At 39.8% G+C, this 25,291-nt stretch overlaps 1 protein-coding gene across 4 annotated transcripts in view; it reads left to right on the top strand.

Moving 5' to 3' along the window:
* The window catches only part of LOC126456805 (PRL-1 phosphatase), a 607,421-nt gene extending 584,759 nt beyond the window's left edge, over window positions 1-22,662 (top strand). For 3 of the 4 annotated variants that reach the window (XM_050092596.1, XM_050092597.1, XM_050092595.1), the window contains 4 exons: window positions 10,528-11,599; window positions 14,587-14,718; window positions 18,956-19,122; window positions 22,418-22,662. In XM_050092596.1, the coding sequence (XP_049948553.1) occupies window positions 11,474-11,599; window positions 14,587-14,718; window positions 18,956-19,122; window positions 22,418-22,529 (537 nt within the window). In that variant the 5' untranslated portion in view covers window positions 10,528-11,473 and the 3' untranslated portion in view covers window positions 22,530-22,662. Of the gene's footprint in view, window positions 1-4,763; window positions 4,965-10,527; window positions 11,600-14,586; window positions 14,719-18,955; window positions 19,123-22,417 lie in introns of those variants that run through there. The other variant, XM_050092594.1, reaches the window with a different exon arrangement.
* The last annotated feature ends 2,629 nt before the right edge of the window (window positions 22,663-25,291 follow it).

Here is a 25,291-nt window from a genome sequence, read left to right as displayed (position 1 = left end):
GTTCACTTAGACTCTTTCGAGAGGAAAAATTCATTTTTCATATATTTGAAAAATAAAAGGTCAAAAACGGTCTTTCTACATTACGAACTATACACTTTCACATGACACTTAAGTGGGACATGGGTCCCGTGAACCTAACTAGGACCGTGTTTTCATGTGAACCTAGAATATTCAAAGTTAAATTCCTGTTCGTAGAATGATTTTAACAGACTCGCAAATGTGGAAAAAGTATAACAAATCAATACCAAATCACATTCTCGTGGCAATGAAACGTGTAAAATACCGTATATCAGTTTTCAACATAGAATTAAAAGTGGGTTTGACAAGTGCCATACAAATGTTTTCTAAATTATATTAAGTTTTTTGGTGCATGTGCGTCCCAGCACACCCTCATGTAAAACGAGCAGAGTTACTCTGGGGAATTGTAACGGTTCGTAAGACGTCTATGATGTATAAGAAAACTAAGTTACTTGCGACATTCTTTGAACGAAGGTGGTGACTTGATATGATCTTCGTGAAATACACACTTCACCAACTAAAATCCACCGCATCTCCAAGTTCTGAAAGCGTTTCGCTGCATTAGAGCAGTAGACAGATGCGGGATATGAACGCCCCTAAGATCAAAACTGCATATTACTGTAGCGTACCTGTGTGTCCCATAACTCACGGAAGAATTAAATGACTGATACACTTCCTGATAACTGGTAGCAGTACAGAATCGAGAAAATTAAGAATAACTGATAATCTTCAGCAAGGGGATCGCCGACTGTCAGATGATGTAGGATGTACCAAAGGATACCTTACTAAGATAACACGTGGCAATTTCCCCACGAGTGAGTCACAGCAAATTTCGCCAGAACTCTACGGTATGCTGAGTCAGAAGGGGTAAACATGGTGTGGTAGCGTAGGGTTGATGTGTAACCCACGTAGAATGTGGGTAAACAAGAAGATGCCAAAGGACAAATAGAAACGGCACACCGCGGGAGAGGTGACACACAGGCCATTAGCGGACACCGTTGATTGTGAATACTAGTAAATAGTGGAAGTTGCGGTATCTCTCTCTCTCTCTCTCTCTCTCTCTCTCTCTCTCTCTCTCTCTCTCTCTCTCTCTCTCTCCCCACGAGAGAGAGCTCTTCACAGCTTGCAGTTCTATAGCACTAAAACTGTCGATTTGTGGCAGAATTGCAACTAGCCTATTTGGCAATTCGCCCATGGAGGCACATGCATCCATTTCTGAAAACAATGACTTCGTGTTATACCATGTGTTCTTTCCCGAGTAGTTTGTGTTCATTTTCTCTTAGAGATTTTTGCATCTCTTCATAGATTTCATTCTTTAATCCGCTTCAAACATGGTCCTCGGCACATTCGAAATCCTAGTGATGTCGCCATTCCTATCTTTCAGAACTTTGAAACCGTACGTATAGAGGAACTCTACGATGCTAATCAGGAACGAGGGTCTATGTTGCCTTATATTTGTCAACCGCGCAGCCTGTACTGTGAACAGTCACCCCACATGACTTCCGCGTTGCTTTCGACGTGCTTGTGTTCAAATTTTATCCTAATTTGGTCGACTATCTTTTTACAAATATTGTCATTCGTTGCTACTCAGATTTCTTCACATCTCCTGACACAAGTTGGCTCATTACTGATCTAACTTACCTCAGCGCGAAGTCCAGTTTCGGACGTTCCACCAGACCCCGCTACGACGAGATTGTTGCCTGCCTTCGGTCTTCCTGTTCGCTCCGTTTGTATAAAAACACCAATACTACCAGCTTCGTATCCGTAGTAAAATGTTATGCCAGCTGTTGTCCCAGACGTTTCAGCATATCGCTCTTGTTACGAACAGGGAAACGGAGTTGTCAAAGAATGTGAAAACTAATAAAAAATGCATTTTGTGCATTCCAAATTCGTTGTACTGTATCAAGAGATAATGAAAATCTAACGTCGAAGGGAAGCAGCTGGACGTTTTGAGATATTAGTGGGAGAGTTTGTGAAACTAAAATATCTAAACTAGTAGAGAATTTTTTTGTCATTTGATGTGTCTCTATCGGAGTGGAGGCGTACCTTAAAGTCTTGCCAGTAGGCGAAATTGTGTAGATTATGTCCGGATACATGTCGTCAGTTCTGTTAAAAAACTTCATTGAAGGCTCTTCACAATTTGACAAGCATTAACTATTTCACCAATGCGCTGGAAAACCCATTACAAATGTAACTCCGAATTCCAACGGGTTTCCAGATTGATACTTGGTTCATCCGTCACTACGTGCCGATAGTGCTCCGTATCGCTAGGTCACATATTGTGAAACCATTCTGTTTGAAGGATATTGTTGCTGTCTGAATCTGACATTATTATTTGCTGCATCGCACAGCGAACTAGAGAATTCTTTGGGCTAAAATCAGCCTATACGTTTGAGAGCTGAGCGGTCATTATGTTCGGTGTCATCCACCGAAAACTAGAATTCGGACCAGTCAGATTTACGTTAATTTATTTCTAGAAAGCAGGGTAAGCTTCTTTAAGGTTCAAACAGCACTACTATCTGGCGCACATCTTAATCATGTACATCCATAATCGCCAAATGCGTTTGGAAATAGATCTCGTAATACTCATAAATCTGCTGGCATACAGGAATTGATTCCTTTGGAGTGTTGCTGTGTTTCTTCGCAACCCAAAGTAGTTTTCAGTTAAAGTAGTTTAGTTTTTCATTTGACGTGTAACTTCTTTCGAAGGTTGCACTGCATAAAACCGCTACAGTTGATTTTCATCTATGTTTCCACAAATTAGTGTTTTAGCGAACCTATACACTCATTACCGTTTTATATCATCAAATAAGATTTAACCGCTGCGAAATTTGTTCAGTGCAGTGATTAAATTGCGACAATTGTACAGTTTGTCAAATTTTGTCATCCACAGTAACTATCGCCACACCGCACTATGCCAAGCAATAGCAAATGACTTTTGCGGAATATTTCACGCCTTGCGTCGTGAAGAAGCTCGGCACATCCGCAGAACGCATTTTGTACGTAGAAGTTAACTGGAACTGTTGAATTCGTGAAAAATGTTTCGGGGCTTGGATATTGTTTTCTGTACCAACGCAATTCCCCTACAAGAGCACCGTACTCTCGTAGCAAGGTCAAGTTTTTTTGGAAACATTAACCACTGCGAGATACAGCGACGCTGCGCGTTATGCACCGAGTTAACGCCTCCCGCCCAAGTTGCTGTGTTGTGAGCAGCCCTGTTGCGACACATACTTCGCCATCCTGTTCACTGACCCCGTTTCGCGGGCCTCCGTCATTTATTTTGGTCTCCCAGTAATGGATCGCGCCTCCACCTCCTTCCAGGGATGCTATTTTTAAGCTCAGACTCCGCCTGTGACGTCACGCGAGCAGCAAAGGAAGGAATCGTCGGCGCGGTTCAAGAGGATCGATCCCGGGACAGGAGTTGGTTGGTACCACTGTGTGACGTCACGCTTTCGGTGACGCAGACGTGACGTCATTAGGTCCTCAATCGATGACGTCAACAGGTCTGCCAATTCTGCAAAACCCCTGTAATCGGAAACTGGGGTTTGAGCGCGATAAAGCGCGTCCTCTGATAGCATTGCAGTCGCCTTCTGCACGACAATTTCTCGAAAATATGTAAGCGATTTGTGCGTAAAAAGAAATTCTTCAGCATATGAATGAGACATTTGCTGAAACCTCATGTTTCTGTAGTCTATTTAACGTAGCTCTTTATTCATTTGATATTCAAATCGATCATAAACCGCACAAAAGTGTGGCTTGGATGCTTTCAGGGAGTTAGACTACAAATCCTAAGCTTAGAGATTGTCGCCGTTTTCTCCTAAAACTTACAAAGTATTTAACGTGAAGTCAATAACTTTTAGTAGTTCGTATATGCGGATGTTTTGTTTCTGTGTGTTTGGGGTCGCCCTTGACTGTGCGAACCGTTTTTAAGATTGCATGCATAGTGACGCACTGTAGTGTGTTTACATTTCGAATTTTATACTGTGTAGCGAATGTGCGCGTGTGGAAGTTAACTTGGGGTTTGTTAGCTGGAACGGCAAATATTATGGTTATCGGAATCTGTATACATCTGCCTAAAGCGAATCGCCTTGTACAGTTATTTATCCACCGAAATCGACCGTAAGCCATTATTATTTGCGCTTATCTGTTACCGGTTTCAGCGATTTCGAAGCCGAAAGGTTAGCCGAACAACAGTAGACATGTTACGCAAATTATTCTGTATTTCGTTGTTGACACAGTAACGTTCGTTCAGATGATACCACTTGTGAGCAAAGTGTAGTGGTGGTGCCTTAGAGGCTATATTAACATGTATTTTCCCACGCTTAGTGACGAAGTGTGGTAACTCATCGCGCATTTTAAGCAGCAGTTGGAATGTTTGCGACTTTTCGAGAAGATAAGAGAAACTCATTTTTCCATGTCACGCGAGCTTAGTTTCGTCGAAAGCGTGGCAAGTGCTGTCGGCTGAAAAGAGGCAGACGGAGTTGTAGTGTGCATGCGTCTAAATGTAGACGATCGGTCCCCGGATCGGCCCCTTGGCCTTGGGCCAGGACACTGGTAAGAGCTCGGCGGCGTATATTTAGTGCAGTTTAGCGCCGTCAGGTTGGTAGCTCCGCGCGCCGGGCGCGGGGAGCAGGGACGAGGCGGCGGCGCTAGCCCATGTGTCCGGTGGTGGGGGGCCGGCGGGAGGTGGAGGGGGCAGCCGGTGGCCCCGTGACGCAGGCAGGGCGAGGCTGGCGGCAGTAGTCTGTCGTGTCCGTCAGTAGGGTGGCTGGCCTTGCCGAGTGTGGATGGTGGTAGAGGTGTCGGCGGTTGCGGAGACAGACGAGGGGCGGAAGGCGAGCAGGCATGTGATGAGGCTTGAGCGGTCAGCGGCAGGAGCGTCGTCTTCGTCTTCCATGGTGGATTCTGAGGCCGCAGGAGGAGGCCGTCTCTGCGCAGACCAACAGGTAGTGCTAGCCGCTGCAGCCGTAGCTACTTCGGGCAGAACACTCTCGCGCCAGCGCTAGTTCGGTTTCGCAAACGTGTAGTCCTGTTACTTTCCAGCATATACGAAAGGGATCTTTAGAGGGATTCGCCCGACCACGCCCTGATCCGTAGTAGTCAGAGATTTCAACTTCCTTGAACGAGGTTATTGACACGGACCATCCTTCACCTTTATCCTGGTTGCAGCCCTGCAAGACCCATTTAGCCAATTGTTTTAATAGTTTTACATTACCGGTAGTCACATTCGTAGTAATATTCCAGGTTCTCGTTACAATCTCATTGAATATTGTTTCAGCAAAATTCGAACGCCGTGAAATTGGAATTCTCTACATCCATTTTTTTTTCTGTTGTAATAACCAGGCAGCTGTTGAGCAGGAAATCTCACCCCCTCCCCCCTCTCCGCCCTTCTTCTTTTCTCCTCCCATTCATGACACGCCTCACGCACGGCCAAATATTTGCTTCAGCCACTACTGTAGCTCGTCATACCTGTTGAGCGCTCCTACAGCGGAACTAGTTCGGCCGCCGTGGCGCGCCGTTGAATGATACTGTTTGCCGTTCTTATCTGGCGGCGAGTGTTCCCGTTATTTGCCCCCTCTGCTTCTAGCGTTCCTGGAAAGCGGCCTTGGTTAGTGTGCAGCGTTACAGGCAGGCTAATGAGGCGTTCGGGCAATCGGCTTTGCCTTCGGTAGCTAATTTGTCAGTTAAAAAGTGTGCTTCTGTTAGGACGAGTTAAAATGTTGGTACGACTTTCCTGCCATGGTCGTTTGATCGCCGGAGCCGTTGTCCGTCCGTGGAAAAGCTTTAAGTGAAGTAGTTTGCAGCTATCTTGAGCATTTTGTGCCGGCGTTGATGTCTCAAACAGACCTCTGGTGTGCTTTCTCTTTCCGGCCACTTGTTTCGTCGCGGGCTGCCTATTTAGGAAGTTGACCTATGGCACTGGAAGTTACGACAGGTGTGGACTTCATGTAGAGAACCAGTTCACAATATACATGGAATGTATTCGGAGTTGCGAATATGGACAAGCATCAGCTGTATAATGGAATGACGACAGTGGAAAATTTTTTGCCGGACCGGGACTGTAAACCGGATTTCCGGATCCACAGCTAGACCCAAACTGCGAATACATTTCTTGTATTTCGTAACAGATGTAGTCGCCGCAGTGTGTTTCTCCGTACATGCAAGCCTGTCCAGAGGAACATTGCAGCTTAATTCGGAACGCAGGAGTTGCAATATCGTACAGTTTTGTGTGTGTGTGTGTGTGTGTGTGTGTGTGTGTGTGTGTGTGTGTGTGTTTTGGTGGCATCTTATCTGTTGGTTTATATAATAGGTGGTGGTAACTTGGTATATCTGCGTTGCCTTTCGACTACACAGCACGCAACTGCCATACGATTATGTGATGAGACTAGCGAAACTCTCTCGTGAAGTTCCCGATACGAATATAACTCTTTATCCTGATATTCGAAGTCTCGGTGGAAGTGTCGTCCGTTCACACATTCCAGCACGGCTACTGACTCTCAAGGGACACACAGTATGTGCCCCTATACGCGCTGTCCCGCCGTGCTGCGGGTCGTAGCTACCTAGCAGAGTTCGTGTGCACTGTCTAGTGCGACAGTTAGCAGGCGCGGATGGGCGCGCAGCGAGACGGATCGGTAAGACGGCGTGTGACGGATTTCCGGTGTGCCACTTGGCGTGCGGGACGACCTTGTGGCTTGCCCCGCTCGGCTCGGCTAGGCGCGGGAGCAGCGCGCCTACTCAACACGTGGCGACACGTGCAGGGGGGTGGCCGTGGGTCGCTCGCCGGGCCCGGGGCGGCACGATCAATAGCCGAGGCCGGCGCTTCGCCCGGCCCGACTCGACTCAGCGCGCCGCCCGCCAGCCCGGCCTGCTCACTCTGACGAGCTCGCTTCGTTCGGGCCCGTAGTCATCATCGACTGTACTACTTTCGCAAGTTCGGCATTTCCCTAACTTGCGACGGACCGTGGGTTGCCTGCCGATACAGTTCCACAGCTAGTGGCCGAATTTCTTCGTTGAACATCATAATTTGAGACTACGATACGGTCTCGCTGATTTGAGATCGTTTATCACTTTCCTCTATTCCTTTGACTAGTTACTACCAGTGAAAACACACACACACACACACACACAATCCACTTGGATGCCGTACTGAACATCAGTATTTAACCACTAACGCTAGACTCCTAACGTAATCAAATTTAATATGCCATAGCGCAAACAAAATTCCGTGCACAATTTTCAGCAAAGTCCACAACTGAGGCACGCGTGGGACGAAAGTGAGGTCCGACTAGCGCTAAACATGTAGTATGCAAAGTACTCGTCATTCACTCACTTGTTCATTCATTCGCGCGTGTATCGTGTTCTCAAAATACGTGCAGCGACGTGGAAAGATTCTAGTTATACACTAACAGGCAGAAGCTGCACCTATTGGCTGCTACTTCAAAATTGTTCTAGACTGATTATTTTTGTATTTGTAACGTCAAGTTATTCGTAGACAATAACTTCAAACATCGATACAGTACTAGAAACAAGGAGAATTTCATGTTCCCCACTCATAGATTAAAACTGTTTGCACAAACCCCAGATTACATTGGCATGAAAATTTACAACATTCTTTAAAAAAAAAAAATCCCTAGCGTGGAGATGGTCAACTAAAGCAAAAACGACAATTGTTATTCCTTACAAGAATTTAATGATCACGACAATTTGAGCAAGAAAGCAAGTGGCTGAAATGTTATTTTAATTATGCTTAGAAGTTTTATGTTTAGTAAAGGATGGTCATAATTATTCTCTCTTTTTACAGAAATACTGTTATGCTACACACAGTTTCTGTAAATTACAAATCAATAATTATTGTTTCTGTAATATACACAAATTGTAAATGCAGTATTGATGAGTCCCCTGTACATTAAATCTCGTGATTAACTCTGTATGTTATGGGACAATAAAAATTCAGATTCTCTATTCTAGAAACAAAATACAAGAAGTGCTAGTCCGTTCAAAGTAAAGATTGTTAATTCTAGACGACTGTATATACTGCACCAGTACGTATGTTAGCAGAAACACAGCTGTTTTGAAGGAAAAGGGCCACTGCTCCTCTTACACTACTCAACCGTTTTTGTCTGATATTTCAAACAAAGCCTTAATGTAATTTGACACACACCACAACCAGCTGTAAATAGACTGGCAAAGTGAGGATTTATCTAATATCTATATTAATAGTTAGATGGGATTTACATCCTTGAAAGTACTCGGATATAATTGTAAGAGGCCTATGAAGTACTGCTTTACTTTCTAAATATTTGATTTTCTTTAATATCCTGCCTGATACCCACTAGCTATATTAGACTCCCACACCAGACTAGATAACTCCATTCTAAAGACAATATGGAATGAATAAACTATATGGAAAATATTTCCAGTACTGGTTTTGTGATCATGAACAGCTGAGTTACTACAAAATTCACTCTCATTGCTAACCACAAATACCATAAAACACTACTTGCATTACATTCTAACTTCAAGGTCCTCCCCTGTGTCACCAATAAATGTTGCACAGAAGTACACTGCCGACTTTTTGTATAGATGTGATGGTGCCCCTACCTCTCACCTCGAAACCTTGGCCGAGTTGACGTAGAGCTGTACCTTACTCAGAGGTCTAGTTTAGGTTTGAAGGTGAAAATGTGATTGTGGCATTGTGAAGCAAGCAGATGTGAATGCTGAACAAAGGTTATGGTAAAAGTCCTTAACATAGTCCAGTGTCTTCATTGATCTGATATTGAACACGATTGTGAAAATTAAAGTCACAAGATAGATAAAGAAGAGATTCATTAGATAACGGGCAAATCTCTCATAAGTATTTTGTTGCATGTATATATATATATATATTACAAAAAATTCAAATATATCTAAAAACAAAGATGATGTGACTTACCAAACGAAAGCGCTGGCACGTCGATAGACACACAAACTACACACAAAATTCAAGCTTTCGCAACAAACTGTTGCCTCATCAGGGAAGAGGGAAGGAGAGGGAAAGACGAAAGGATGTGGATTTTAAGGGAGAGGGTAAGGAGTCATTCCAATCCCGGGAGCGGAAAGACTTACCTTAGGGGGGAAAAAGGACGGGTATACACTTGCACACACACGGGTGTGTGTCCCGTCCTTTTTCCCCCTAAGGTAAGTCTTTCCGCTCCCGGGATTGGAATGACTCCTTACCCTCTCCCTTAAAATCCACATCCTTTCGTCTTTCCCTCTCCTTCCCTCTTCCCTGATGAGGCAACAGTTTGTTGCGAAAGCTTGAATTTTGTGTGTAGTTTGTGTGTCTATGACGTGCCAGCGCTTTCGTTTGGTAAGTCACATCATCTTTGTTTATAGATATATTTTTCCCGCGTGCAATGTTTCCCTCTATTAATTCATAACAAAAAATTCAAAGTGTGACAACTACATAGATGTTGCTGTATTTCGCAAAATGTTTCATCTAATGTATGTGGAGGATCTTGGATAAATCTGCCAATGATAAGTAGGTTAATAATGTATTAAACTAAACACTTGACTACAGGTATGGAAGTTACAAATGGGGACAGATACTAATCATTAGATAGATTTATGCCAAACTGCAAATTTTTCCACAAGTCTCTAGCTGTGGCATCCATGTAGATAAAAATGTTTAAGTACATGCTCAGATTTTGGCAGATTTTTAACACTAAGCTTTACCACATGCTCATTACATCTGAGCTGTACTAAATTTTGACAGTTTTTATTATCTCAGTACTGTTTTCATCTCTTGTTGTCATGTCATCAGATTAACCATTTGCAAGAGACAAAATATAAATATATTAACAAATGTGTATCTGAAATAAACCAATAGTAAACAGCTCTTGTTAACTCATAAAGGACATTAATATGTTTTCATTAGAAGATTTCAGGAGCTTCACTGATCATTCACTATAAACTATAAACACTTCAGTGTACTGTCAAGTATAGTTAGTAGCATGAGTTTGTGGTCCAAAGGTGCTTTGAATAAGAAGTAAATATTCCCATATATACAAAAGCACCTTCTCTGAACTGTTTTAGTGTCATGCTAAGGCAGTCAAGCAAAGGTGCGAGACAAATGTGAACATAAATAGCTTGTTTTCTGCATACAGGTTGCAGGAGGCACAGCACGTGCTCATACAGGCGTCATGCATTATTGAAAACTGTCCAGCAGAATATATTTCTGTAAGATTGTGTTTGTAAATTACTATGCGATTTTTCATTGTTACAAACTCTGACATAAGTACATTTTGTTTTGAAGTTGACAATTCATCCCAAATTATAAGTGTGTATGACCAAGGAAATAGCACTTGGTATAGTAATGATGACACTTATTCTTCATTTGTAGCTGTGTAATATCTTTAATATGTTACTATGCAACCAGAGTAGTGTAGAGGCTTCGCTTCACAATGGTGCTTCTCACTTTCGTCATTGGACCAATTATTATCTAATAATTTCATTTTTATTTTTTTGCAGTTTCGTGGTGAGATCGTGCTCACATTCATGGAGTTCCAGTTGGATAGCGGAGAATACTGCCAGGCTCAGCACAAATAAACTGACAATTGTGTGAGAGGCGTTTGGTGGAAACAAGCCACAGTTTAATTTCTCCCATTCCACTGTTTAGTATCAACCAGCATAAGGAAACCGCACCGTCAACGCTATCTGGTGAGCCCTGTTGGAAGAAAACTCACCTTTGTTAACTTTTATCAATGGGCTGAAGTTGGTGCATTAAATCTGATTCCATCTGGAGGTGTCATCACAGTGAAAACGATAGGAATAGGACTGGTTTAAATAGTGGAGTCGGTTTACCATCAGGGTCTTCGAGACCAGTGCTGGAAAAAGGGGAGACGGAGTTACCAAAAGAACAGAGTGTGGCTTATTTTCCGGGCCCATCAGGTTGCCAAGTTCGGTGCGTGTTCAAACATCTAGAAATTGTGCGATTTTTGTGCGTGTGTGTATATCCAAAATATATATGATCTATTTTGTTATTGGTGGTGTAAAAGAGGACTGCTGTGTGTGTTGTATAGTGAAATTCTGTTTCTTAATTTAAGTGTTTTCCAGAGTCCCAGTTTGTGCACCACACAGGTGAAATATCTATATATTCTGATTTGCTTCAGTTTATCCCATTAGCAAGTGAGCTGCCACATAAAGTGCTTCAATTTTTTTTCCGCTTTCATTCAGAAGTGTACTGGGATAGTTGAAATCTGTCACAACAGTATCAGCACATGCTTTGTGAAGACTTTGACTACTTGTTTTAGCTTTCTGCTGCCTGCCATTTAAAATATTCAAAAACTTCAGTGCATTCAGCCCTTAATTTTTGAGTGAAATTTTGAACATTAGTACAGTGTACAGAGGCTAGGCTTTTAACTGACTTTTTTGTTTGCTTATTCATTCTTCAAATCTCCGTTACTGTTGGTGTGAAATGTCAGTGAGTGCCAACATGCGTCTCAAGGATAATCGGCCAGCTCCCTGCGAGATCGAATACAAGAACATGAAATTCCTCATCACCGACCGGCCAACTGATCAGAACATACAGAGCTATATACAGGTGAGTGTACTGATAAAAAGAACATTGGATTCTTATGATTACTTATCTTGTGACATTCGAAAGACCATCAAATTCTCTTAACTCTGATTTTTACTTTTAACCATTTATAATGTTCCAATATCTAATGAAATAGATTTGAGGAATGCAGTTCACTATATAGACAAGCTACTCAATAGCAGTGAACAAGCATTAAGACTGTACCATGGTTGTAGTAGAAGACTTGTTAGCTATAATAATTTGAACTGCATTATGTACTTGTTCTCTAATCAGTTGTGCATCCATAGCTGTGTGTGTACAATGTGTAAGTTTGAGGTAACGGATAAGTTTTCATTGTTGCTCATTATAGGCATGTTGTGGAATCTATGGGTGGATTATGGGAAGAATTTCTACTTGTTGCATTGTGTCATCAATTTTGGCTGTAAAGCCGTTCTTGCAATTTTGATTTTTATGGTGAATTTTGACATCTGAGAATTCAGATTTTTCTCATGTAGTTAATGCAAATCTGCAGCCATTTCCATACTCAATTTGCGCTAATCAACTCCATATTGATATGTTTGCAAGAGCAGTACTTTGTAAAGTTTGTAGATGGGTTGTGAACAATCACTTTCAGACAAGCGTGTAATTTCCCTTACATGCCATCTATGAACTGTCTGCCATCTGGGTTACTTGATTTGTTAGAATTAATATCCATTACACTTAGCCAGTATTGGTGCAGTGTGCTTCAGTGTTGCATCAAATGTACAGCTTCTACCTTTGGAGCCAGTTACCTGTTGTTGGAAGAGGCTGAAATATTTTCCAGACACAATATGACATAGACTCCCTGCTTGTTGTTTTCCATGCCATTGCTGTGAAAGTGGAATAAATATTATTGTGTTAACTGAAAGCTGTGTGTCTGAAGCACTGGTTTAGTTAACATAGGGCAATTAGCAGTTTCTTGCTTCACTTGGGACAGGCTATTGGAGCAGCTGTTACTCTGTATGGAATCAAAGGTGATTGCTTCAGACCCATTCATTCTCAGCAGGAAATTGCCAGTTACTATTTGCTAAGCAGCCAACTTAACTGGTGCTTCATGCACTACAGAACTAGACTAATTTTCCATTATTTAGCTCAATATAACTGTTGGTACACATTATTTTTGCATCACTGCAGTGCTTTCCCCCCCCCCCCCCCCCCCAGGCAAAACCCTCAACCAATCTCCTTCACTGCTGTTTCGGCCGTCCTTCCTTCCCTCTATTCTAATTTCTGTTGGGAGGTTTGCCTGTTTTTCTGCCACCCCCTGTTTCCCCATTTCAGTAGTAGCACTCAGTTGATTCATGGGTGCTATCCTCTATCACACTTCGCCTATGATGGATTGAGGGTGCGATGGTCAAGGGAGGGTGTGTGTGTGTGTGTGTGTGTGTGTGTGTGTGTGTGTGTGTGTGTGTGGGGGGGGGGGGGGGGGGAGAGGAGGGTCTTAACTATTTCTTTCATCTTGTTTTATTATTGATGGTCCTACTGAGGTCATTTAGATTTTTAGCCTTCCCCTTTTATTGTTGTGGATCTCTTGGCTAGAAAGCATTCTTTACTCTGTAGTTGTATTCACCCTTAATCATGTTAGTGGGGGTTGGATGTGGAAGGGGTTTCTCTTGGCACTGCTGAGCCCTGGGAGTATACTTGTCTGCTCTAACCTACATACTAATCCAATCCATATACTTTTATTTCTCTGTAAATTGTTTTTCACCTCTGGGTCAGGATTGCCTTTAGTTCCATGTGTTTTGCACTGTGTCATACTTTGTTCATTTGGTCATACTCCTGGTGGAAGTTATTGCCTCCAGGTGAACAAACCCTTCATCAAAGGACTTAAGATGCCACTGTTTCAGTCCCTCAAACCAACTAACCAACCAACCATTGAGGCACTTCCAATGTTTGCCTCACGTTATCTGATACTTGAGCTATGTTACAACTCTGTTATCAAGGGAGTCTACATTCCCTTTTCGCTGCGTGAATTATAGAAATCTCTTTTACAAGAGAGAACTAAAAAGTGACTTTGTGTAACAGTGTATAAGACAAAAACTCAGAAAATTACAGTGCATCATAAGTGAAAACCATATTTTGGTAAATAAATATGGTGCATTGTTACCAACCATAAGGAAATCCTGTTACTACCATGATGATGAATGTTAACCTTCATTTTTGTGCGTGATTTATATAAGAACACATTAAGGAATTAACTGCAGTTATATTGTTTATTACCATTTATGAAGATTTACTTTGGGTTTCATTATTTGTTAATATAAAGGTATAGAATGTACGTAGGGGATTTCTGGTCAGTAAATACTCTGCCCTTTTTTGCAGTTCATAGAAATACTAAATATGCCTCCTTGAATTTTACATACATTAATACAAATGTTACCTAACTATAAAAACACACTGCACAAATCTGTTTAAAATAAAAGCAAAAGTGTGCCTTTCACTCATCTTTAGGACATACAGGTCCTATTTCTGCTGACACTCTTGAAATATAAAGTAACATCCCTATTAACTTCAGCAACTAAAAGTTTCTTACTCATGGAGGAAGTAGGGAAGGTTAGAAAGGGGACTCCAGGACTTGTCTATTGTGAGGATGAGGGAAGGGTTGGGGCCCCCATCCGTTGTGAGATGTTGATAGCTTCTTCCCCCCTTCCCCCCTTCGCCCCGCTGAAGCTATCAACATCTCAACAGATGGGGCCTAACCCCTTAACTGTCTGACACACTTGACATTCCCTCCACCAGACCCTTCCCATTTTCCGAACCTTCCCAACAAATCCTTTTTCCTCACTGAAGGAACCATTTGTAGTTAAAACAGCTAGGAGTATTATTTTCTGTTTTAGGTGTTTCTATTCGCAGCATAAAAGAATTGTGTCCTGAATGTATTGTTAATGAACCCCTGCCCTCTGTGTCAGAGAAGCAGGTGTACTGTTTGCAAGTTAGAACTGATTCTGATGTTTTAATTGAAAAACATGTTGCAGGAGCTGAAAAAACACAATGTAAAAGATGTTGTGAGGGTTTGTGAACCAAGTTACAAAATTGAAGAGTTGCAGAATGAAGGAATCAATGTAACTGACCTGGAATTTGATGATGGAACTCCACCCCCAATACAGGTATGTTAATAGCTCCAGTATAAAAGCATTCTTCTAAAGTACAGAATAAGCTAGTTTGTTTCTATTGCTACTGATTTTTATCAAAGGAACAGAAAAAAAAGTCAGACTACATAACAACCTTGAAATGAATCTCATTTCTTGTTTGCCAGGAATCATTATTTTTGTCACTGATATAGATCACAAATGTTCATTGCATAAGAACCAATGAAAACTGGAGCCGGTTGTCACTTGAAATGCTCAAATCGGAGACAAGTGAGCTGTAACTGTCTACTTTTATTGGATTCACAGATGACCCTTTGTCAGAGATCATAATTTATTATATTTATTGCTTAAGTTATTGGCCATCTTCAGATCTGCAGTTGTACACAAAATTGCATATAAGTAAGAATCGTATGGTGCAAAATGCCATGAGATTACTCTGCTATTCACACTGAAGTGCCTGGCAGAGGGTTCAGTGAATAGTTCCATAATTTAAAAATACGCACCACAAGATGTAAAAATAAATAAATAAATAAATCTGTGTACAATCACCAACCTATAGGACACAGCCATAAATTTTGTGCAAGATGCATAGCTTGATCTTATTGTAGAGTTACAAAATTACAAAGAATGTAGCAACCAGATGCAGAAACATAACCTATTTATCTTGTTGCAAATAGATTTCGACTGATATCTCATAATCGGTGCATTTTTCTAACCGATACATGCCATAAGTAGAAGTACTGTCCTTATCATATTTCTAACACGATAGAAATCTGCCAAGGGCAGTAGTACTTCTACTTTACGGCATGTGTCAGTTAGAAAAATGGACCAATGATGACTGATATCAGTTGAAATTGATTTGCAACAAGATAAATGAGTTATGTTTCTGCGACTGGTCACTTCATTCTTTATAATTTTATACTCCATGGTTACTGCACAGAAAGGGAACCTTGTGGAGCTCAACATTCAAAACTTACTGTAGAGCTCAATGAAACATTGTGTTCATACCATTTTTCATAGTTGTTCACTAGGATTTGTGTATCTTTCCTTTATTAATTAACAACCGGTTTTGTATCCTAGAATCAGATTTTACACAAGCTGCTTAAGACTTATCATCTGTAAGTGCATTGCTTCCACATAGTATTCTTTAGATTTTTTATGCATATCTATAACAAGTACCTAGACAATGTGATTAAAACATTTTTTAAGTTTATGTTTCTATGTTGTTGTATAACGGCTGTGTAGGCGTGTCATTTCCTGCAAAAAGTTTATCATTGGCCACTGTTGCTAACAATGGTGATGCAGAAAACACACACTTCTGAACTTCTTGTGGCATCTTCTTACTGTGGGACAAGTTACTGGGAGGTTCATGTTTATTTTACACTTTCATACGATTACGTATTTTTCTATACGTGAATATTTTTGCTTACATAAATTCTGTTACACACTATTGTAGATATTATAGAAGTGGTGTTATTGGCACTTTAAAATACATTTGTCACTGTGTGGCAATTAGGAAACTGACTTTTAAATGTATGAAGTTCTCATATCTGGTACTATCAAAATAATTTTTATTCATATTGCTGCAGTTCATAGTTTTTCTGATTCAATGAACATACCAGTAGTGTCTCCTGCTAAAACATTGCTTGCTTCTAAACCCTGATGCATAACATAAAGTGTCTTGCCTGTTATGATACAGGAACTTTCCTTGTTGTTAGATGCTACAGGTCACAGTAACTCATTATATAAACTGTGTTGTTCATGCTTCATGTGTGGAATCCATGTAATACAGTACTAGCACAGAGGGTATGACATCTTCATATAACTCAGTGAAAATTATACATTGTTTCCTGATGCAATATCTCTAGAGAAACATAGTGATGATCTTATTCTGCACATGTCGAGATTGTCACATCCACTGTGTAACATTACGTCACAATCTCTTAGTCTTGGGTATGAATTATGTAGTTCAAACTTTCCTTTTGATATGCGTTGTAATACTCGTACTTGTTCACGATGTAAATGTATTTTTTTTATTTTCACTTAAATGTTTCAGTGGTTCATTGACCTGTACTGTAAGATTAAGCTAAACATCTTGCACAAAACTGGTGACAATGTGTCCTATCAGTTTGTAATTGCAGACACAAAAAATGGTACTGCTGTGTTTATTTGCTTCGTCGAATGATAGTATCGGCAATTTGTGCCATACTATTTTTCTTTATGTGCAATTTTCTGGGTACATAATAAGCTGAAGATGGCTAACAACTTAAACCGAAACTAGTAATCCTTAGAAATAATAAATTGCAATCATGACCAATACAAGATTTTTTCTGAATCCAACCAATGGAAACTGGAGCAGGTGCTGATATATTCCCCCTGCATGTGTTGACTGAAGAATGGTGTTGAGTTCCAAAACGTAAAATGCCATGAAGATAGTACTCACATTGGTTGTGTGTTTTAGCGGGGACGTTCAGTCGCAGATAGGCACAACAAAAAGATGGTCACAAATAAGGTTTCGGCCAACAAAACATTTATCAAAAATACACACAGGCACAAGCAAGTGCAACTCACACACGCAACTGCGGTCTGTGGCAGCTGAAGCCACACTACAGGCTGCAGTCAGGTGTGTGTGAGGTGCGCACGAACGTACATACGTATGTACTGGAAGTTTATAGTGTACTTTTATGCTGCAATTTTTCATGTCTTTGGTAAGATCATGTTTACTACTTTCATCATCATCATAATAATACTCACTGTTAGGAAAATTGTATGATAATTGTTCACAAAGCACATTAGTGAAAGGATGTACTGGCATGGCATGGTAAGGGTTCCCACTTGTTTGAATAAATTTCTACAGGAACATCTAGGGTGCACTTCACCCACAATTCTGATGACCTCCTTCCGTGCAACAGACATTATTTGCTTGTGACTGGTTTCCCCAGAATGCGATGCCATATGTCATAACTCAGTGAAAATATTCAAAGTATGCAGCTTTTATTGTTTCCAAGCCACAGGCAGGTGAAATTGAGTGAATGGCAAATGCTGCCGAATTTGGCTATCTGCATGGGTTGATGTGAACTGATGAGTTTGTGTTGTTACTCCCAAGAATTCTGAAGACTCAACTCTCAGAATTTCTTTGTAACCACAGTTCACTTCAGTATTTTTAAGTTTGAAGTTCAGTGAATTAAGTCTTGTTAACTTTGAGGAACAGACCAATATACATCATCTTTGAATATAGGGGCTGCAGAGTTCTCTAGATGGTTTTCTGCAAATAGGGTGAAATGTGATTTGTGTGTCATAGACCATAGCAGATCACTGATAAAGATTAAGAAAAGTAAGGGACCGAGCATCTCGAGCCCTGTGGTACTCCACATTTCACTGTGCCTCCGTCAGAACAGGCAGGTGCCACTGCAGAATTATTCAGTACTACCTTCTGCCACCTAGATAAGATTCGAGCCACATCCATATGTACCATATAAGCAATAGTGCTCAGCCTTCATAAGTAGAATTTTGTGATCTATGCTGCTGCCAAATGCTTTGGACAGATCCCATAGTTCTCTGGGTGTGATTTTGCAACTGCATGACTTATTTACCACATACAACCTCATTTGGTCTTCACTGACTGGACTAAAAAATGCCACTGGCTTAGTTAATCATTTAGAAATTATACAGTTGATGTTTGTGTAAATTTTACATGACAGTTTTGTGAATTTTAAAAGCATGAAGTAAACAATTACATAGTTGTCTTTTTGTGAGGTATGGAGCAGTATGAGGTCATGCTGAACATAAGATTACATGAGGAAAGTACTGAAGAATTCAAATGATTTAGAATTCTGTTAATATCTTGCTATAATAATGGAGTCGGCTAAGAGTCATTAGCAATTACCTATATACCGAAGATGTAAAGTAAGGGTGTCAGTGTGACAATGCAGGAAGAAACGAAGTTCAAAGATAGCTGGATCTGAATTTCCTTCAGAATTGGAAAGAGGTTCTAACTATATGGCAAGTAAAGATTGTAAATTAATAATTAGAAAGGACAAAGTGTTTTGTGATATTCTCCATTCTTCTCTGAAGGAAGAGACTTGATGCTTTGAAAATAGGGCCTTGTATTCATTACCATCAGTATATTACCAGCACTTTGCACAGTATACACTTAATCTTTCCTACAGCAGTTAAGAAGTAATTACAGTCTATTGAAATGAAAGGTGCGCAATGAGAAGTACAGTAACATTGCTAATGCTATCATCTCTTTCAGATTGTGGAAGAATGGTTTGAACTGCTAAAGAAGAGGTTCAAGGAAAATCCAGATGGTTGTGTGGCAGTACATTGTGTTGCGGGACTTGGGCGAGCACCTGTTTTGGTTGCGCTGGCTTTAATGGAACTTGGCATGAAATATGAGGATGCCGTCGACTTCATAAGGCAGTAAGTTGACATCCTAATATTAGACATAAGAATATACACTGTCATATGTTTGCCTTTATTGCATTGCTGGAACTAAGATGGTCATCATAATTACAGTGTTAAAGGGAAATCTAAGACGTTCAGTGTAGTAAAGTGATTTTTTTGTGAAGAAAGTAAATTCCCTCTGATCTTCATGTTATGCGTTGAATGTCTGTATGATTTATACAGTGATTGCCCAAAGCTAACAATGCTTACCTGCTTGCTAATTAAAAAAAATGATTAGCAGATGTTAGTTACATTAAGAGACCAAATATTATCAGAGCAAGAATATATAAAATTTTCTTAAGTCTCCTGATGGACCATACTAAGGCACTGGGGAAAAGATCACTAAAAGGTGACATTTTGTTAGAGGTCTGCAGGGACGTGGAAATTTGCAGTGATAATTACTTTGCAAGTAAAAGTCTGCACAGATTGGAATATGAGCAGGCATATTTGCAATAGTCATAGCTATGTAGTTCAGTATTCTAACACAAAATTAAGTAATTCATATGAAACAAGTTTCACAAAATTTAATTGAAATCCTGTCATTTATGTCAATGACAGGATATGTTCTGGGGTATGTGTGGTTGACTATGAAGTTATATATCTGAGATGATGTGACTTACCAAACGAAAGTGCTGGCAGGTCGATACACACAAACACATACACACAATTCCCATCATCTTTGTTTTAGATATATTTTTCCCACGTGGAATGTTTCCCTCTATTATATCCATGACTATAAAGTTATTCATTCTGCATCTGCCCAGAGTAAAAGTTTGTAAACCACTATAATCTTCCAGAATGAGATTTTCACTCTGCAGCGGAGTGCGGGCTGATATGAAACTTCTTGGCAGATTAAAACTGTGTGCCCGACCGAGACTTGAACTCGGGACCTTTGCCTTTCGCGGGCAAGTGCTCTACCAACTGAGCTACCGAAGCACGACTCACGCCCGGTAATCACAGCTTTACTACTGCCAGTATCTTGTCTCCCACCTTCCAAACTTTACAGAAGCTCTCCTGCGAACCTTGCCCGCGAAAGGCAAAGGTCCCGAGTTCGAGTCTCGGTCGGGCACACAGTTTTAATCTGCCAGGAAGTTTCACTATAATCTTCCCCATGTGGTGGAACTCAGATTGTCAGCTTGCTCGTGAGCTTAATTATTAGAGTTTGCTGAAACCGGATTACTGAAGCTCTCTTATTTATAACGTGCAAAACCGGAATTATATCCATTGTTTTCTTGTTCACTCAAAAATTAACCTAATGTCTGACATTTTAAATATGGTTTTGTTCATAATTATATTGGCAGCTTGCTTCACCTTCTTGTGAAAAATTTTGTTCCCGATGTTAATTTCAGAAAAGTTTATTCTCAGCTTTAGCTAGTCACTCTAAACATTACTAAATGTTAGTTGGGGATAAAAACAACTCGTACAGCACAGGTAATGGACACTATCATCTCCGGGACGATACTTCACAGGTTGCATGAAAGATAGCTTTCCTAACACATGGTTTTGAGGTGCAGTACAATAATTGTAACTGGAAGGTAAAGACAGATATAGTATGCTGAACAGGTTGTTGCAAACATCTCCAGAATCCGTGAGAAGTTTCTAGCTAGGCAAAGAATCACTATGTATTATAGCTTTCTGGATTCTTTACATCCATCGTATGTGAAGTAAACAGAAAATGACACTGTTTCGTTAACTTGTATCTAAAGTAGTAGTAGTAGTAGTAGTAGTAGTAGTAGTTGTTGTTGTTGTTGTTGTTGTTGTTGTTGTTGTTGTTGTTGTCCTAGTGGATATATGGATCTACATATGTACTTTGGTGTACAAAGTCAATGGCAGAGGGTACCTACTATGATAGGACCACAGGTTAAGGGTTTTTCCCATTTCAATTGCATATGGAGTGCTGGAAGAATGACTGCTAAAATACCTTGTAGTCAGACTAATCTTATCTTCATGGTCCCTTTTGTATCAATACATAGAGGGGAATGAAGTGCATTTCTGGATTTTTCACTTAATACAGGTTTGCGAAATTGTTGCTGTCTGCTTAAAGCGTATACCACTTCAGATGTTTAAAAATTTCCATGTAGTTCAGTTGTGAGTCAAATTTGTGATTTGTGCCTCCCTCTTTGTAGAAGCTGAATGTCATCTCATTAGTCCTGTTTTGTATGGATCCCACACATTAGAGCAATATTCTTAACGTGAGTCAAACAAGTGATTTGTAAATAGTCTCCCTTGTAGACTGACCTGAAGTCTGCCAATTGCTTTACCTAAGAGTGAGCTTATTTGATTATTTCATTTGTCAATAAAAGGAATGGATTTCTGTATTTTGAGAAGTACAAAATTTTACATGTCTGAACAGTCACAAAAGCTGCCAATTTTTGCAACAACATTGGAATCTTAAGAACATGTGATCAGATGCTTGTGTACAATTTCATCAGCATCCATGTGGAAATTCAGCTACGTATACTTTAACATGAAGGCTGAATTTTTTTAAGGAAATTAAGAAGACTAAGCACGAAACATATAAAAGATTACAAAATTTCTTTCCCTCAAAATGCCTTGAATGTAATCAATAACGCCAATGGTTTTATGGTCGTGTTAGCTGCAGAAAGAGTGAGATCAAATTTGATGTGATGGATATTCATGTGTGCTAAGTCGTTAATTCACAACAACAAAGATTTAAAGCAGAGTTCACGGATATTGCCAGACAAAAGCCTTTTAACTTTCGCCTGGCCCCTTTATGCCTACACAAAGTAGGCTCTCGCTTACACATGCAAGGGAACTTGCTTTATCCAAAAGTTGAAGGTATACATTGTTACTGTCCATACTAGAAATTTGCCTTAAGTAAATTTTTTGATACAAAAATGAGAGATCCTTTCTTCTTATCTGTTGGTTATATTAAGATTTTCCTTCGTTCTCCCTCAATGGAGTGAATCAGCTTCTGGTCTGTTGGTATTTGACAACATCTGTGGCAAGGGTTTGTAGTGCGTAGAAATGGCCTATCACAAATTTGTGTAGAAATACGAAATGTTCCAAACATGAGCACACATTCATTACAATTTACAAAACACTTGATTTGAAATTTATCATCTTTGAATATAATTTATGTGCTGAGAAATTTAAAACTAATTTATAGAGGGCAGATTTGTTGCTTAGTCTCAAGTGTGAGTTGTAAATTGAAGCGTTTTTTGTCAGATACCAAAACACTCTTACCTTATGATTCCATTTGACATCTGCCAGTCTTATCAACAAATATTTGTAAATTCTCTTTTCACAGGAAACGTCGTGGAGCTATAAATGCCAAACAGCTGGCTTACTTAGAGAAGTACCGTCCCAAGTCTCGTCTAAAGCTGAGGAATGGTCATAGGAATACATGCTGTGTGCAATAGGCAGAAAATTACACCAGCAAACCAGTTAATTGCACCATTATATTCACTGTGCTGCTGGTGCTTTAGGATGATTATTTTTACTGTAAATGGGTTTCATGAATGAATAATTAAAACCAGTTTCATACTATGTAAATTTTAATGTCACAAGTTTGTAATAACTTTTGGCAGGCATCACAGCTAGCATGCTTTCATAACTTGACAGCAGTTCTTTCTGCTAGATTCCTTTTGTGTTAGCTGGTAAGTGATATAAAATACCCTGAAACTGGTCCAGAATCATGTGCTGTTTGTTTAACCAGGTATGTTAATGAAGAATTTCTGTAAGAGATACTGCTGTATTCACCTCACAACAGAGATAAATCTATGATGAATTGATGAAAATAACTTATATTTGTGGAGCAATATTGTTTTTCCTACAAATTTTCAGTATTAACATTGCTGACATTTGAAATATGTAAGTGATCATTGGTCATAATTTTGAATTGTTTAAATATTATGAAAATGGATCCAATACAGTTCCATTGGTATGACTTGTGTTCACAATTAGCACTGCAATGGATGACTGTCAGATTTACGTAAAATAGTTGTATAGTAGAGAACAATTGATTTGTAACATTAAAACTGCATGCCTTTTATGTGGTAAACACTTGCAGAAAACATCAATTTTATACATATTGTTAAAAGACAAAAAATCTTTTAGTATTTTACATATTTCCAGATTTTTATAAGTAAGTTTCCAGCTGTGTTTCCTTCAGGAATCAGTTCAGTTTGTGTAAACATTGTCCCTTATGTGCTTAACATTAGAAAGTTATTTTGAATGTTAAAAAAAGGTTTTGGCTTAATTGTTACAATGGTGCAGTAAATTGTTTACTGGAGACGAATAAACTGGTTTTCTGGAAATAATTATATAATGTATGTACTTCAATTCTCCTTCACAATATCATTTAGGATTTTGAGCTATAGACTGAAGCGTTCATACTGACACTCAAGAAGAGTATGCACAAGCCCTATAGAAATTTCTTAATTAAAAAATGATTTGTTGGGACCACTGGTGTAAAACTTTACCATAATTCTGGCAAAAAAGTGATATTGTAATGACTTAAGAGCAACCATTTAATACCATAATTAATATACAGAATTTCCCCTTCTCCTATGAGTTTATAGTAGGTTAGTGGAACAATGTATCATCCTGTGATCTGTTGTTTACAAGGTCATCGCACAAAATCCTAGAAAACTTCTGGACAATTCTGTTGCAATGCTTTAAACTACTGGTGGCATGTAAGTCTGCCCTCGGTATATGCCAATAGTCTCTTCACAGCACATACAGTGTCACTTGCATATTGCTTTCAAGCCAGTGGTACACATTTGAATGCTTCCACTAATCATGGCAATGCCATTCAATGTGCATTGTCCACATTTGACAATAAAATAGGGGAAACACACTCCTTAAGTTACTATAAATTGGACTCTGTGAACAGTGTCTGGAAGAAGGCCAAAACGTGGGAGTGTATTACGCTACGAGAACGATGCAGTAGCAACATCCAACACAACTTTTAACATCAGATTATATTTTATAAAACATGTTATGCCTCAAATGTTATTAGACATACTTCACAGCTGCAATTTTTGCATGTGTGCCAATCTCAAGTAAAGTCACAGCAAACAAGCACAAAAAAATCAACTCAATTTTAGTGGTACATTATGTTCTAATATCTTTGTAAAAGACGAAGTACTCTAATCTTTTGGAAAAAATCTCACCATGAAGTGTCAATGTATGTTTGATTACTATGTTAAAAGTCCTCATCTCCAACGGTACGTACGTAAGAGAGTGAACAGAAGTTACAAAAGAGTACTTAACTAAAAATGAGAATATTATGTCAACCAGGTATTTAAGCAGAATTCCACTCAGTGTATTACATACAAGGTGTAACGGGTATAAGTGCAGATATTTTTATGTGGTATCTAAATATGTACACACAAGTGTGTTGATTGTTCTCTCTGTCGAACAGTCTTCCAACAAACACATCACAAATGTTATGACCTGATACTTTCTGCACTGCTGTAACTGCCCCACTGAGTGGACTGTGCCTGTCAGTATACACTCATTTTTTTGTGCCTGCTCTTAAACACCTGTTCTGCTGCCCTGAGAAAAATAAGCATTAACACTTTCGCTGCAGGTGCGCAACTCACCAGTGCGGCCCGGCAATGTGCGAATGCGGGCTGGTAACACTCTGAAACGGCAGGTAACTGCTCAGAGCAGACGCTCCTAAGCACACCTGAGCTACAGGCTGACATCAAGACCTTGTAAGAGCTGTAGGATCATGTTCTATACTGACTTAATGACTATGCCTTAGATGCATTACTTTAAATAAGCTTCGACTGTATTGTGGTCATGTTTTAAAGTCTGTTTGCTGTCTGACACCTATAGGGGTCACAGGCGTCATTCAAATGTTCGTGATTTGTTGATAATGTAACAAAAAATACAATTCAAACAAGCAACAAATCCACTGCATTCATGAAAAATTTGTATTCCAAAACGCAACTTATTAAAAAGGAAAAAGGAAACTGGATTCATTTGAAATTATATTTACTTCAAATGCTCATTTTTAAGATTGACTCTGATAGAGGTCGTCAGTTTAGTAGCATGTTTGCTCCTGGTATGAGAGAACTAGCCGTCTACATTTGTCATAGATGCCCAGGGGATGCCCGGATGTGTAGAAATTTGTAAGCGAAACACACCCTACATGGAGGCTTCTCTACTGGTC

Source organism: Schistocerca serialis, chromosome 2 (assembly GCF_023864345.2).
Source record: "Schistocerca serialis cubense isolate TAMUIC-IGC-003099 chromosome 2, iqSchSeri2.2, whole genome shotgun sequence".
Lineage (NCBI taxonomy): Eukaryota > Metazoa > Arthropoda > Insecta > Orthoptera > Acrididae > Schistocerca > Schistocerca serialis.
The sequence above is the reverse complement of the archived record's forward strand: the minus strand, read 5'-3'. Positions and strand labels throughout refer to the sequence as shown.